Source organism: Strix uralensis, chromosome 19, assembly GCF_047716275.1.
Source record: "Strix uralensis isolate ZFMK-TIS-50842 chromosome 19, bStrUra1, whole genome shotgun sequence".
Classification (NCBI taxonomy): domain Eukaryota; kingdom Metazoa; phylum Chordata; class Aves; order Strigiformes; family Strigidae; genus Strix; species Strix uralensis.
In genome coordinates this window covers 5,565,042-5,582,168 of record NC_133990.1, presented here as the reverse complement: position 1 = coordinate 5,582,168, position 17,127 = coordinate 5,565,042, and the positions used below count along the sequence as shown (strand labels likewise).

Below are 17,127 nucleotides of genomic sequence, written 5' to 3'. Positions count from 1 at the left end.
TGCAAGTTTAGCCCATTTATGATCACTTCCAAACTCTCCGCTTCTCCAAGACTGAGAACCTGGGACAGCTGTGAGCAGACACTTATAAATCCTGATAACTTGGCAGATGAGTCCTGTTTGATTTTGGAAAAAAAGTGAAGTCTATTTAGGCAAACTGGACCCAGGTCTCAAGTACTCTTTCAATCTTGTGTGCAAAATAGGTAAAAAACGTTTTCTTGTTGAGTTCTTATTGTTTAAACACTTGTACTAGCTTAAATCATCTCAAAAGTTACAGGACTGCAGAGAACCAGGTAGGTCCTATAGCAACCACAGAGTTAAAGACAAATAACAGGTTTTACTGTTCATCATGTATTTTAAGGTTAAGCTATTATTTCTTTTCCAAAATTCTTTTAGAAGTATTTAAATAGTAATATATCTTCTTTTTAATAAACAAGAACAAGCTGAGATTTTTATTTTATTTTAATATCTAAGATATAGCCAAAATGTCAAGTGGCAGTGAAGAATGTAGAAAATGGTTTTCTTTCTGTAAATATATTTTTATCTAGTGAAATACTGAAGCTTTACAAATTGTACTTTTTCTAAAACAAACAAGACACTAAATTCCACAGTCATTCGGAAACTGCTTGGCAAGATGTTTTAAGGTTCAATAAATTTGGGTAAGACTTGGAAATAATGGTGAGATGAGACTTCCAAAAGCAACTACTGATTCCGGGCTTGCAAACTGCAGTAGCTGACAGTCTAATTTTCAGAATTACAAGAGCAAGAAGCATTCCCCTCTGAAGTTATGCTCTTCACAGTGTCAAAAATGCCTTGTGGTACCTCTCAGCTTTGATTAATATTTCATGGTTTATTCCTTTCAAAGCAATTTATGATGACCTCATTTGCTGGATAGTCCAAATCTCAGGTGAGGGAGCAATGTCAGCCCCTGAGCCTGCTGAGTCCTTGGCCTCTCTGCTAAGAGCACCTAGGAGCAGAAAACTGGAAGATGGTTTTTCGGGTGTAAACCCTTGCAGGGTGTGAACTCTCACCACTGGTTAACACATGGAGAGAGAGCAAAGCAATCAGGTTGCAACAGCTTCCTCTCCTGTCCATCCTGGGCTTGCGCCGGGATCAGTGACCCAGGGATGAAAAACTCCAGACCCTAGTGCGAGTCCCCCAAACTTCTCATGTCCTGTAGAGGGTACAGAGTCTGTTCAAGTCTATACTTCAACTAGTCAAGAAAGTGTGGGCACATTCAGCTGCCAAGCTCTCTGTGCCAACAATGCCAGTAGCATTGTTCTGAGCAAACCGTTTCGTCCATGTAAAGCAACCTGAGGACTGCAAACCTATTTTCTCATCCACTAATGGGCAGGAGTAATGTTTGGATCCTGCCTGACTGTCTCGGGCTGAGGATGCCACTCTCTTAAGCAGCGATTTGAAATACGCCTCTTTCATGCTGGCAATACCTTTCATCATCAAAGAGCTTTATACATTGTACGGTTGGCACATGGAGCAGTAGCGATGATTTCACCTGTCTGCCTTAAATGAGGCACAACAGTTTGGGATGATCCAATTGAAACTCTCCAAAAAATTCCTGAAGGCAAGTTCTTCCAGGGCAGAAAAGGACTTGAACTACAAGAGGGCACAGGCTGGAGCACAGGGTGTGTTGGTGGAGCACCAGACTCTGGAGCAGGGCCAGCTGGAGTCCAACCAGCCCGGGCACACAGATGAACATGGGCCTGTCTGCACAAGTTGAGGCAAACATGTCCAAGGTTATCTACAGAGACTGCTGTATCAACATCGTGTTCCTGAAAACACACTGGAGATGAACAACTTGTTCTTTCTTCTTATCCTTCTCATTGTTCTGTAGACAACACACAGTGCCTTCCCTCTACATAATGGTCTGCAAACCTCTCCTATCACTTTCAAGCTCTAGACAGGACAAACATCTATTTACTTCATCAATAAAACAAAAAAAAAAAGGAAGGGGGAGCTGATCTGTAGCATCAATTCAAGAACGGACTTGCTCCTTCTGTCTTTGCTTTGGTGCTGCATATGTATGACTGGGAAGTGGCCAACCAGGCATTAGAATAAACATGGAATGGTTAAAATATCAGCTCCAAAACAGATGTTGAAATCTTACTGCATTTCCCAAAGCTGGTGTTTACTGCCTTGGCAACCTAAGAATGATGTTTTGCTTAAAGCACAATTTTAGTAATTCTTCTGCCTTGAATAATGTGAAGGAATTTTAAAATTATTTCCAGACCTTGGTAGCTCCCTAACTTATTAGAGGAAAGCACCGGCCTTTTGTTTCTAGGAAACTGGTATGAGTTTGGCTCTGTCAGGAGGGGAAGGCTTTGGTAGTCTAAGCTCAGCCTTTTAATGGATCGTAGTCAGGAAACAACCACACACCGTTTTACTTGATAGCACAAAACTGGCTCTCCTCCCTTAAAAGATGTTGAACAAATTACTCCTCTTTAATCCAGACAAGGTAGATTAGAGTGCAGAGACTTGACTTGGTCCAGCTGTATCCACCTGCTTGCGAGCAACCACGCCGTCTCAGACAGCATTTTTCACCTTTTCCACAGGAAATTTAACATAACTAGTCCAAAACTACTCACTGTAGTCCTGCATGATTTTTACAGGATGTTAAGCTCACAGGAAATAGGCTGGATCCATCCCCAAAGCTTTTATTTTCTATCTTTTCTTTTGTGCTTGTTCACAGCAAGTTTAACATGGTAGTCTTCCCCAGAGATTTCTAACTATGCAGAAATTATGGGGGTAAAGAAAGATTTTGAAGTCTTGTCAGTGTCTTGTTCCCCATTGCAGATTCAATGCAATATTAAACACCCAAAGGATTATGTGGGGGTATTGGTACAAATATTCAGAGGAGTTTGGAGAGTCATGTCCATAGCAGAGCTGGGGTGTCCTGATACGTAAGGATTGCTTTATTAAGCTGGTGGTGGCATTTTCTGTTTGTGAAGGAGAGTTGGAAGGTGCAATAATTACTGCCTTTCCTTCAGCTTGTTTCAGTGATGGAAAATGACTATTAGGGTGAATCAATTGGCCTCTGATTACAAGTGTTCAAGATACTGCCCTGGTACAATCACTCCTGAGGAAGAATGTTCCCTACTATTTAATTTTTCCTATTGTCTTTCAAAGTAAAAAAGGGACTAGCTCTACAAAATTTACATCTTAATTTGTGATTACGAAGCCTTCTCAAACACAAAGACATTTGGGAATTATCTAGTCACAAACTTTAACCAAATTGATGCAATTCCCCTTATTTTACCACTGTGGCATTTCCTATATTAGCACCACAGCAAGACAACAACCGGCACTTCTGCTGGAAAACAAAAGCAGATGCTACTGCCTGTGTCGGCTGCCGCGTGCGATGCTAAGCAGCCTTGAGAAGGAAAAAAGGAAAAGTATCGCTTCTAAAGCTTTGCACAAGGTCTCTGGGCTGCAAACAATGGTCCCGGCTGTCAGTGCGGGCACGCACAGCCCCGTGCACAGCCCTAATTGTGAGCCTTCAAGGTTACACGGTCATGTAAACGAAGGGCAAGGAGGAAAACACTGGAAAACTCAAAAGCTTCATGGTCATGGGTTTCAATAGCTGTTTCTTTTGAAGGATGGCACAAAAGGCTTGTGGAACAGGAACGTCTCGGGGCTGCGATAGACTTCTCTGCCGCAGCATATAAAGGGAAGGGGATGTTGGCTGTGTGTATGGTTTGTCTGCAAAACAAAAGGACGATCCTCGTGTCCACCACGAATGGGAAATGAAGTTGGCAGTGGGGTTTTTCACCTCGAGGGAGTGTTCCCGGCCACTGCCTTTAACAGGAGGAAACCAGATGTCCTCAGGTACACTCGCCATGCGGAAAAAAGCTGTGTGCATATGGATACACACAGGCATGCACACTTTTTGTATGACACACAGCAGGTTATTACAGCCAAAAGCCTCACAGGGAAACACCTTTCATTATACAGGCAAGGTTGAAAAAAACAACGCTGTACATAATTCGTCTTAGCTAACCTCAGCAACAGATGCCATAAAAAAAGCGAGCCTGTTGGGTAAGATGAAAATATAGTCTTTGCATGGACCATTCGTTATGTGCAAATATATTTAGGAAGTTATTCACCAAAGGACCAGACTCAGCAGAGGACTGCAAACCTGCAGAGCCACACAGGGGCTCCTCATCAACCACCTCTTCCAGGCTCCCTCTGGGGCTTCCATGTAGGGTGGGGGTCCCTCCTGCAGACTCCCCCGTTGTGCTTGCAGAAGGAGTGTTGTGTCACACCCAGGACATTGGTGCTTCTCCTGCGGGTGTTGTGTCTCACACACGGGGGTGTGGGGGCTGCTGCACTGCCCCATCTCCTCCCCGTGCCCCAACAGCCGTGCGCGGGGCAGAGAACTAGGTAAGGGCATGATGCCTGTGAATTCGTGGGGTCAGTCCCCCAGGTGTCCCAGCAGTGAAACTGCCATTTCTTTTGTCTCTTGTGAAGATGGAAAGGGGGAAAAAAAATAGCTCACTGGCTTTTGTCCTAAATTCAGACCAGCTGCTTACTAGTATTGTCCTCCTGCCTTGGTTTTTACAGTTTTTGCCCCCACAGAGCACACTCCTGGGCCCCCAGCTTCCAATTCTTGTATGTCAGTGACATGAATATCTCTGCTTCCTCTGGAACAGACCACAAATTCTGCTGTCTTTCACCTGCGAAGTGAAACCCCAAAAAGCTGAGTTTACTAGAGGGAGTTTAGAGCCAGAGCCTCCTCTGCTCCTGCGGCAGGACGGCCGGCTGGCTCCCCGACCTGCTCGTGCATCAAGGGGCTCTGAAAGCTCAAAGTGCTTAACTGGAAGGGGCACAAAGATCTCCAAGCTTATTTTGCATGCAATTAAGCTGTTGCTTTGCTCTCCCTCCTCCTGGCAGACAAGTGCTACACCAGGCAAGGTATGAGAGACTCCAGCCATTGACAGGTTGGGCACAGTCCCCCCCCTCCCCTATTCTCTTTTTTTTTTTTGTTACTGAAACCATCCATCTGCCAAATGTCACTAGCTGATAAGAACTGCCCGTTTTTAAATCCCCATTTGTAAATAGATGTTGGCTGACATAATTAATGTCTACCATACAACACAATTTGAATTACAAAGTAAAGGCAATTTAAAAATCAGCCTCCACATGATTACAATTGATACTCAGTCTATAAATTCCACAGCCCCAGGAATTATTTAAATTTCTGAAAATGAATGAAAATCAGTACAAGATGTTGTTCAGGAAAGCGAGACCAGAAGTGGAGCATCTGAGATAAACTAAATAGTCTCTTGAGATAAACATTCTTTGGTGCAGTAATACCTATGGCTCCAGGCCACCATGGGTCTGTAATGTCTGCTATACTGTCAGGGCTGTTATCTGCTATGCCACTGCCACCTACTCAGAATAAATCCCCTTAACTGATAAGCACATTATGTTGAGGACCCCTGCTTGTCACTTCCATCTAACTGGGTGGTTTGTATCAACACCATGGCACTGAATTGCTCCGCTCTAAGACACCGATACCGCTCGCCGGCTGGGATGGAGCCTTCAGTGCATAAGCACAGGAAGGTCGGCAGAAGAAGTGCAAAATGTATAAGGCAAAATACAGGCTATGGCAGTCGGAAATGTTTACCCCAGATTCAGTTTTTCTGCTAACTAGAAACAACAAGTTTAAACGGACAGCAAACATTTCTAACAAGCAAGCTGCACAGTCAGTCTGGGGAGAAAGACCAGCAACGCAAGAGTAATTTAAAGCATGTACCCGTTGTGCCTCTCGCACGCCAAAATAAACAGCTCTCTTACTTCCTAAAGATGTCTGTACACAGGCTCAACAGCAGCATGGCACAGCCAGGAGCGCTCCTGCATGGGGATCCCGCGCAGGAGGAGGATCCAGCACAGAACAGGACACGCTGCCAAGCCTTGCCTCTTTTTCCTGCCTTTATGCTATCACTTAAGGCTTTAAGGAATTTCAATTCCTTCCTGCTAGTCCTTCCTTCGTAAAATCAGGAGAAATAATTTGAGGGTGTCCAGATTTACTAGAAATAAAAAATCTCTTTAGAAATAAATAGTACCACCAAGAAGCAATGAAAACTGCTTTCAAGGAAGCAAACGTGTTACTGCAAATCACAGGCTGGCAGTTAAGTTCTGCATAAATACACCAGATATGTGGTAGCGATATCCACGTGATAAATTACATTTATCATGCACCTTTGACCATCTCACCTGCACTCAGCTCCCCCAGTGAGGAAATGTTAACATTCCCGATCTTTCATCAGTTTCAAACAGCTGCCATTAAAAAAACACCAAAACCCCCAAACCCACAACAAAGAATTCCACATCTTCCCAGAGATAACCTTATCTTTCACTTTTGAAATGTGAGGTATTCCCTCACAAAATCCAGGGTTGGGGGCAGGATGTTCAATCAGGCTTGAGAACATATAATTAAAGGTATCTATCAGGGGCAGAAATGGAAGCAAGCATCACTGGGAATCACTGTATGACCTGCAAAAGATGAGTAGAGTAAGAAATACCAGCGTTTGTATCACTGGAAATATAAGGGTCCCAGATTTTTATCTGCAAATATGCGATATTTGTTTCTTGTTTCTTGTGCAAGGAACTGTCAAGGTATTAATCTTTGAAAGAAGAAAGTTATAAACAAAACGAGGACAAATTAAACCGAGGCTGCTCCAATCTGAGATACTTTATTATAACCTCTGGAATCTGAAACTAGGAATCATCTCCAACTCTCTCAACCAACCCAGAGCACCTCGCAGCAGTAGCTATGAGCCAGGCCAGGGATGTTATTGAACTGCTGACATTACAGCAGAGTGCAGACAGGGCTGTCCTAGGGCACCACACAGTACCGTGTAACACTTGGTTACCCCCCTCAAATGGTAATGAAAGGTCTACACTTACAGATTGTTTTCCCTACAGCCAGCAGCATGTACAACAATGTGGCTGCTGTGAGAAGATTACAAGGAGAGAAAATCCACAGGAAAATGTAAACTCAAAAAAACACCAGTTAAGCAGTGAGAACCTTCCTTCTCATTAGTTTTCTAACTCCTTTCCTTCACATTCCTCTTTGTTACTGAGTGGAATGATTTTTTTTTTTTGTTTTTAAACGAGGTGCAAATGCATTTTCACACCTCTACCTAAAACTAGGTTAAGTCTCCAAGCTAATTACACATTATTAATGAGTTCAACAACTGTGGGTAGGCTGGTTAGAGAAGGGACGCAGGGCTGCACCTCATGTGGATGTATGCACATGGACACACGCTTCTACCCTGCGCGGGTCTGATGCTGCCAGGTGCTGAACTCTCTTCTTGTCTGCAGTAGTAGAACGTTTAACACCGAAAATCATAGTCTACAATGCAATCCTTTTCTTCTACTTCTCTCTTTTCTTTTTAAAGGTGTTTGTGGGGTGTGGTTTTTTTGCTTTTTTGGTTTTTTTTAAATACTGAAATGTACTAAAATATTACATTCAGGTCACCATTTTCAGGACTGTCCCCAAGTGCACTTCATTACAAAGACCAGTATCAACTCAATAACATCTCTTTCTCTATTAAACAAGCTGCCTGGCCTCACTGACGCAGACTGGGAGGTGACTGTAGAAAGTTTTAGATACCCAGAACAAACAATACAACATCGGGTTTATGCATCAGCGCAGATGATCATGTTCTGGCAAAGTCTGCTTGGGTGGTTTGAAGTTACCATCTTCCACTGATGGCATTGTTGCCAGACATCATCGCTGCCACAGCAGAGCTGGCAGTGGGACATGGAACCACATCTTAGTTGCAAATTAGAGAGGAAGAGCTTAGTTGGGACACCAGTGATGCTCTCTGCTGCCCTCCCTGCCTGCCGTACAGGGACAGCTTAGCTCTTTGCCAAACAGGTCTCAAAGAGCAAGTTGTAACTTGAGAAATTAAAGATAATGAAAATCAGTGTCAGATTACTTTAATGCGCTGGGATTCAGCTGCAGCACTTTAGCTGTCATTTTAAAACCAGGGGTGAAAATTTGAACTGTGACAGCCTCTCCAGCAAGGGCTTTAGGTGAGATGGAGCTCTTCACAACAGCTCCTCCAGGCTGGACTTTGCAGGTGAAGCACGGGCACACAAGAATCATCTTTTAGCATCCACTCTGGAAAGAGATGCCAAAACCAGTGGAGAAATCCCTAAATAACGTAACATCCAAGATCTAGGCAACTGCAGCCAGAACAATACAGTCCTTAAAATTATATATTTTGTGTTTTTAATTCATTCTCTTCTCTTTACAAATACAGAGCTTCTAATGATGGCGCTCCTTAACATAAGACATTATACATACACATACATATCATTTATAGGTCTAAATATAAACAAAAACTTTCAGAGAAGTAAATGTTTGTATAGAAGCAATACACACATTAAAAAAAAAATCCTACAAAACCTTTCATCCTAGCTCTGGATTAGATCTGTATCAGAACATGCGTACACAAGGCCAATTCAGACTGACTTTTATAGGAAGTGCGTAGCATAAATGAAGAATGGCATGCACACAGAACTGAAGAAGTGCATAGCATAAATGAAGAACAGATTTTGCACAGATTCTGATAATTTCTGGTTAAAAGCCTTGTTGTTGAAAGTATTATTCAAGCCTTAAATACGCCACATTGTGGGATGAGTGTGCGCTGAAACAATTCTTAACAGACCTATTAATTGAACTTCATTAGTTTCTTCAGAATATAACTATGTGGAGCCACTTTGATACTTAAGTTTCTAGCTGGCAGGAAAAACAAGCCCTAATTGTGTCAGAGTTTAGTTGCTGAAGAGATCAGTGCTTTATGAGGGATGTAAAAACGGTTCACAGTTGCTAAAATAGAAATACTCGCTTGCTTTTCAAGGAGGAGGGGGAAGGAACATTTATAACTTAAGAGTTTAGAAATGGGCAATTAAGAAATACACCAATAAATTAATCTTCCTAGGATATTTTCTGGCTTGTGGAAAGACAGTAATAAACACATCTGGGAATTTTCCAGCTGAAGCTCCTGACTTGTAAGTTGGATCTTACTGGGTATGGTTTTAATCCTGAAATTACGTAATATTTTCTTCCATGTGAACCCCAAAGACACTATTTTCTTCTAGATTTTTTTTTAAGGTGGCCTAAACACGTATTTAATAGGACATGGTCTTTCATCAGCTGATGTTTGCCCCTGAAATGCCCCCATAAGGAGAATGATACCACCATGTCTACTCATTCAGTCCTCACGGTACGGCGCTGTAATGGACTCTGGCACTGCAAACAGCAGAATGTATCTGCTTTCGAAGCGGTATCAGGTCAACAAGCATAAAGAATGAGGTTTACTGGCTTTTGGGTTGGTGTTTTTAGTTATCCCGAAGGCAATGCTGACAACCCCTCACCCAGATGCAAGGGTTTTATACTCACCAGCATCGAGACTACCCGTAGCCGCAGTCCAGCCCATGACGGGGGGAATGGCACCGACAACAGCTCCCACCCATGTGTTGGCAATGCTCATTCTCTTCATGGGTGTGTAACAACACGTGTACAAGAAAATGTTGAAGGCTCCCAGGGCCCCGGTGAGGGGGTTTACTCCCAGAGTCAGCAGGGCGATTCCCGGGACTCCGCAGGAGGCAGCAAAACAGACGGCGAGCAGGGGGCTGCGGGGAGAGGAGACACGCTGAGCAAGAGTCTGTCTTAAACAATGACTACTGTCCCGCTCCTTTTGCCTCCTCCCAAAAATTAAGATTGGATTTTTGTTATTTTTTTCCCCTCACCCAGTCCCAATTTTCCCATTTGAACCCCGATCCTAAGAAAAGCCCTTCTAAAAGGTTAAGACAATCCTGCTAGAGATTTGCAATGATCGGTGATTATTCTTCTTGTGATCACTGTGCTCACCAAACAAATTCAACCTCTGCAGGTAAACAGCCCTTACGGAGAACTGGTGCTTCCAGCAGATCTTTCTCTTTTATTATAATCTTAGTAAATTTTAACCTTGGGAAAAAGAACTCAGGGTTTAGAGTAAATGAGAATGGTTGTAACTTGTCAGATTTTTAACTGATTGCAATTATCCAAGGGGTCCTTTGACTGAAATGCAACATGGTTAGACACAAAATTGGGAAGGATTTACAAGAAAAAGAGTACATTCAATCATTTTGAAATTATGTCGACAGGAATAAAGTATTTTTTTGCTTTACTGAAAAAAAAGGCTGAATTTTCTACATTCCCATTTAGCTTATGTCCTGTGCTAAGTAGCACACCAAAGCAATTCTGGCAAGAGAATCAAAATTAGAATTTATTATCGTTTGACTGGAATTAACAGAAGATACTTTAGGCTTGGCCGAAAGCAGCAAACAACAAACATGCAAATTGTTTCTGTTGATTTCTACTGCACATCAGCTAAGAGCTCAGAGAAGGCTGGAAATTCCTTTTAAAATCTGTACAAAAGTGGCTGAAGCTATGTAAACCTCTACCAGTCAGTTCCACAATAAACATCCAAATACAATGAACAAGGATTTTTTGTTTGGCTCCCAAAACCACACTTCACAGGCAGCACCGTGATGCAACCCTAAGGAAGCTTTCTTTGTGATCCCTTGCACCAGATCAACATGTTTGCTGCTGGTGGACACCTCTTCACACGTGCTTGTTTGAGGGTGTTTGGTATAATGGGAAGAGAGAACTAAATGCCACTAAGAAATAACGTGGTGTGGGAGACCTCTGGAAGGAAGGAAAATGCCATTAACTAAGTTGTATTTAATAACCCATGTGGCTAAATACACACTTCTAGTCATCCATATAAGAGCAGAAAATGTGTGTGCTTGTAACAAATGTCTCTGCATGAAGTTTAGCTTTACACGTTTTGTCTAATTGAAAACTATGCAGCCTTTGTATTCTATGATCACTCTGCCCTCTGGCCAAATCCTTAACCCTAAAATATGTGTTGCAAGCACTGCTCCAACCCTCGTAAGAAAAATTTGCTGGTGGGGATGAATTTTATGAGAGTTTTATCAGCAAAAAGTCCTACCATTCAAATTTTGATTTTTAAGACCTTTGTTGGACCAATATGGTGTGGAGATCCTAAATAACTGGAAGAACTAAAATGAGCAAAACTCACACTAAAGATCTGCCTTCAATTTCAGTTAAATTGACTAAGTCATTTTATCCAGCTTTCCAAGACCATCAACAAATTTTAGGTTACGGAGCGTGCACAGAGCACATTTACGCTCTGGCATTACCAGTCTTGGTGTTACTAATGTATCGGGAATAGGGGCAGGGTACTTCATTGCCATCCACTGACAATGAGATGTATAAAATTTGAGACGGTTTCAGGAGCCGTACTGTGAAAGGAGCCATACGGTGCTGTGCCCTCTGGTTTTGCAGCTAGCTGTGCTCTTTTGCAGAAAGGCAGCAAAACACAATCTGTAGCGTAAACTGTCTCAACGCCGACTACAAATGCCGTACTCTGTAGATGTTGCCCCGCTATAGTGAAAGCCTGACTGGGTTTGGTTAAACAAATCTATCTTGACTGATTCCTGAATAAAACACAGTCAGACAGTAAACACCAGATTTACACAATACACACTCTCCAGGCGACACAAGAACCTACAAGGCTGGGCTACCCACGTTCGCTCCTGCGGGGCTCACAGACATAAATGAGGACACAGTTTGACCTAATGCAAAGAGTGCTTTTCTGACTAATCAAGAGCAAAGACTCATCTACACATCTCCAATTCAAATGAACACTACACACCATGAGCTGGTCACGCAGCAGCAGACACCAGCCCTTCGTGCCTCTCACGGGAAGGGAAGGCGGAGGCTGGGAGTGCAGAGCCCTCCTCCGTGGCTGACACCCAGCATCGTGTCTCTCCCACATCACTTCCCTGCAGCACCAACAGCCCTGCAGTGCCAGCCCTGATACCAGCTGTGTGCTGCCTTCACATCCAACTGATGGGTTGCAAAAGTACCTTTAAAAAATGAGGCTTTATCAAAAGGAAAGGGTGAAGTTATGTGGCTGAGTCCTTCAGAAAAGTTGTTCTGTTCCTGGTGGATGAAAACACATTTTTGTTTTTCAGTTTCATCCTTTTTGCCTCTTTAAAACAAAGTTCCTGGAGGCAGTTTGATTAGTGTCTGTAATAGTCCTAATGATCTCAGGGGAGGGCATCAAGTCAATGTGGGTTGTTCTTCATAAGCAGTTGAACCATATTACTTTTAGACATCCTGAAAGTATCGTATTTTCTACTTTTCTCCAGTGTTTCCTTAACAATCAAGGAACTGTAAAATTCTTCTAGAAGAGCAATTGTCTGACTTACAAGTGCCTGCCCCTAAAACTCCCAACTGAGATCAGAAACTCAAACTGTGATCTGATGATTCAGCTTTGTTATTTCTGCCCCTTAAAATACTGTCTGGCATTACAAAGACGCTGCAATCAGAAATTGGGACCTTGTTTTCTTGGTGAGACATGAGGTAGAGGAGAATTCAACTCACTCTCACATAAATATGTCATGTTTCTAAGGTCTAGGAGAAGTATAAGCAACTCCTCATTGGGAAAGAGAGAATATTTGAGGAAAATGTAGAGACATTTAAGTCACTGGTGCAGTTCTTTCTGCTTCAATGACTCCCAGGATTTTAAGAAGAAAAGACTGACCCTAGGTTTAAATCACAGCAGTTTAAGGGGTATTCTGATACGGTTTATGGTCTTCTAGGGACCATTATGCATCTCCATGATCACACTAGGCCTGTCAGAACTCAGGCATGTGGTGTGAGGCTCACTGATTTGATCCACGCTCCTTTGCTGGGCTGCCTGTATCTCGCCGAGGGAGCACAGGAGATCAGGATCTCATTCTGGGCTGTGATGCTAAGTTGTCACTGGATTTGCCCCATCACCTAATGTCCACGCTCGCAGTTCCTCCCACTACAGCCTCGTGCCATCATACAGTAGAGTGTGCATCACAGGAGCATCAGTCTAGGGTAACCCAACGCCGGGGAATTCTCACGTGGTGGTCAAAAGTGGCTGTGGGGTCTCTGTTGGTTTCCTTTCTCCTTAAACCATCCCATGCAGTAAGTGCAGGCTGATGACAGATGCTGGTACATGAGTCTCATTTCACTTGGGCGTTCACTTATGCTAAGGGAATCGCTCCCATGGGAAAAAAAGGCAATCTTGCATTGGAAAATTGGCCAAGAAGCCAGCTCAGAAAGCAAACATATTGAGTAAGAAACTAGGTTTTATGATGGATTCTTGGGAGGAGTTGGTTTCAGTTATTTGGCTGATTAAAATCAGACTTTAGAAAAATAATACAAGTGCCAAATGAGTTCTCTTCAAATTTCAACTCTAAAATACCCAGTATGTCACCACATAGGACACCTCCTAAAGGAAAACCAAAAACTGGTAGTTCTGCTTCATTCCTCTTCTCTCCTGTATCGAGAATACATATGTCAAAGTCTGCCCAATAGTACTGCTAAAAGACATCCACATTCAACTAAAAGCTTTTGAGAGAACTTGAGCCTGAAGAGTGAATAATCAAAACCTTCCTGATCCAAAGAAAATGTGATGACATTTCTCTCCCATAGAGTTCACCCAAGATGGACCCTCCCCAGTCACACTCCACTGGGAGCATCCGAGAGCAGGAGGAGGAAAAGAGACCCAGGTTTCTCCTCATTCAACTCAAAGCTTTTGCTGAGACAGAGGTGTCTGGAGAGACGCTGTCGGTCAGGCTGAGGAGGATTGCTCAAGGACAGCCCAGAGCTGCCGGGGGGAATGGGAAGCAGGCAGGAGGAATCCCATGGGGGTGATATTGGGGCATCCCCCGCACACACAACCGCGAGGCATCCATGTGGACCCTCACTCATTGTATTGTTGACGGAGACTTTGGACAACGCAGCAGCCTATTTTAATTAATGTGCAACAGTAAGTTGCCACTTACAGATGATCTGGTTATACGTATATAATGATCTGACACACATGTGCATGAAATATATTTATTTAATAGGCTCCAGAGTCACGGATAATAGTACTTATTGACTCACAGCGTTACTTGGAAAAATTGAGAGGGGAAAACAAATTAAAGCATTTGCCCATCTATAAAATTAATGTACTATTTTACCTATTTCACAGCAGCATTAGCAAGCTTAATGTCTATAAAGATCAATAGCATCAGTACTACACATGCTTTTCTATGCTGTCTTTGGCTCTTTGGCAAAACATTTTGCGTAGATGACTGTCAAAGTACAGTTCAAACTATAATTTAAAAAACAGTATTAACAAGGGGGAAAAAGTTTAAAGAAAACTTTGGAAAAAAAATCAAGAAGCCAGACAAAATTCCCTCTTAAAACCTATCAATATTTAGAAATACGGAAAATTCCTGTATCAGCATCTAATGCTTCGACGCATCTCTGTGAACACATTGACGTTCATATACCAACACAGGCACAAAGCCCATATGAATCCTGAATAGGCGCATTCATGCAATCAGCACTTGTATGCAATTCACGTTCAGATGTTATGTAAATACATAAGAAACTTCATTTGTGACCTTGTGTTAATGGGAAATTGGGCACGCAAAATATATTTACATAGAAGTGTAAACCTGAATGTAAGTGTCCATTTAAGACTGCCTGCATATTTTTCAGGTAAGCATAAGTGCTTATATTTGAAAATTAGATTCAAAGCCTAATACAAAAGGTAATAAACCAAATTCTGTCTTCTCCCTGTCTGTCAAAAACCTTTTATAGAAACATCACCCACTTCTAAAAGGGCAAAGTAAAAAAAAAAAAAACAACCGAAAACAACAATGCCCTTTTGTTTTGCTGCAGCATGCACAGAGTACCTTAATGGATTGAAACATTTAAATTCCCTGTTGATTATTTTGCATTAGATCTTATTATTGACAACTGTCCCTCGAGCCGCAAGGCCAGGGATCCATTCTGCCAAATGCAGGGTGATGATATAAAATTAGCAGGACAGGGATGATGAAGAATAACGCGCAGAGGGCAATGACTGTGCCGAAGGGCAGGCAGCCGTGCAGAGGCCGGGACAGCCCCGCTGCTCTGCTCCCGAGCACCTCCAGCCAGGCTGCACCTCCCGAAAACATGTCCTCTACATCCAGGCATGGGCTGGGGCGGAGAGGGATGGTGGGAAGAGAAGGAACTTTATTTAGAGTCATTTTGACATGCAAATGAAGCCAAGATATGAATCCTTGCTTTCCTCTGCATGGGATTTTAGTAACGGCAAATATTCTGCACACACTACACCCTTTAATCAAACTGCAATTTTACTTATTTGTTGATGAGACAAAAAACTGGTTTTGGTTTTTGGTGAGTCTTCTGTTTCACTGAAGACACAGATTCAGCAAGACCACCACGCTTCCTCCCCTCGCTCGTTTGCTGCTGCTGCCCACAGAAACGGTCCTTAGTTATCCTTGACTTCAGCATCCTCCACGGTGGCAGGTAAACAGTGCCAACACAACAAAGGTGAGATTGATGGCTCAGATTAATCTCAATATTGTTACTCTGGGTGCAAATTCCATCTGAATATAGTGTCAAAACTATTTGTCTTAATAAGAAGAGGAACAGCCTGAACCAGCCTCAAGCACAGACAGGCTGAAAATAGCGGGAGCTCAGAAGAAGGTATTTGGCAGACAAAGAGCACAAGTGTGATTCTCATCTCTGTAATTTCATTTCGCCATCATGGGCTGAGATACAAGTCCAGTGCATGAACACTGTTCCAAAGCCATAATTAAAATCAGATTTTGGGAGTAAGCATCATAAGTTGCTTATTATTTCTGGAATCTGTAGGTACTAAAAATGTCCCCAGACTACTCACCATTACAAGGCTGCTGGAGGAAGCCCCTTCCTCTTCCTAATTTTTTCCAGGTCAGCAGTAAGTTATTAAGGCTTCTGAAGCCACTCAGACAAAAGCATCAGCCTGAAGTTTTTACATTTTTCCGACAGCAATGTGAGGTTACACAAACTGAAGTGCAAGTCACATCCCTCTGAAGGTTTCTATGGCCTGAAAAGCCCATGGTCATTTCAAGAGGAGAGGATGTCCACGGACATCCCCAGCACAAATGCACCTAACCCTGTGCAGAAAACCGTCATTCTCCCCAGCTGCTGATTTACAGTTTTGCTCATCTCCTGGCATCTTCTCAATTCCTGTGGCCAGGCAACACTAAGAGTTGCTGAAAACCAGTCACAAGGTAGGAGCTGAGCCTGTGATCACCATGACTGTCATTTGGTACTGAGCTATGACTTGGTCACCTCTCGCAGCCAGAGAAGTATCAGCCAAGTGATTTTTTTAACTTCTGTTTATTTTTTTTTAAAATCAGCACTGAAGAACTGCTGAACCCTCCAGAGCAGCTTTTAGAGATCCACCAAGAAAATCAGGGAAGGCCATCAACCCCAGGAGTTACACCAGGCAATCCCACCCCACTTGGAAGAGACACGAGGAGCTGAGGACATTACGCACTGCAGCTACACGTGACTACAGAGAAGCCTTCCTGCTCCTATGCCTTAGGTAACGGGGAAGAAGGCCCATCTCCCTCGAGCACACATCTGGATTGCATTTGTGTAATTTCCAGCTCTGCCTCCCCAGATGGACAGATGCCTGAAACCGGCAGTGGGGTCGTCTGCTGGCGCAAGTGCTGTAGAAGCAGCTGACTGCGAAAAATGAGCCAGAAGGCTGTAAAAGGCACATTTTGCCCTGAATAGCAACGGTAGCTTCCCTGAAATTATTTCTGATGGGAGGTTAAAAAAAAACCTCACAGAGCTTCTAAGCTCAAAGCAAGGCACAGAACATTCAAAACCAATCAGTAATCATGGCAGACAATTGAACGATGGCAATCTACCAACAGTGAAATTAAATTTTAACTTTCCACACAAATCTTTTCAGGCTGCATATTTATATATTTAGTAATAAAAACCATATTCATGACCATTGTCAGCTGTAAAAGTTCTACAGAAATAACAACACCACTAATGGAAACTGAAACTGGAACAACACTGCCTGGATCAGGAGCTTCACCACTGATGACTTTTCTAAAATGATTCTAATTTTTTTGCAAAAGACATTAGATTAAACTCCAGAACAGTCCTACAGACACACTGGGGATGTACCTGATAGAAAAAACATC

At 42.9% G+C, this 17,127-nt stretch overlaps 1 protein-coding gene across 2 annotated transcripts in view; it reads right to left on the bottom strand.

The window, feature by feature from the left end:
• COX10 (cytochrome c oxidase assembly factor heme A:farnesyltransferase COX10) overlaps positions 1–17,127 on the bottom strand; it is a 105,617-nt gene that overhangs the window by 6,017 nt on the left and 82,473 nt on the right. For both annotated transcript variants that reach the window (XM_074889134.1, XM_074889133.1), the window contains exon 6: positions 9,431–9,663. In XM_074889134.1, the coding sequence (XP_074745235.1) occupies positions 9,431–9,663 (233 nt within the window). The remainder of the gene's footprint in view (positions 1–9,430; positions 9,664–17,127) is intronic.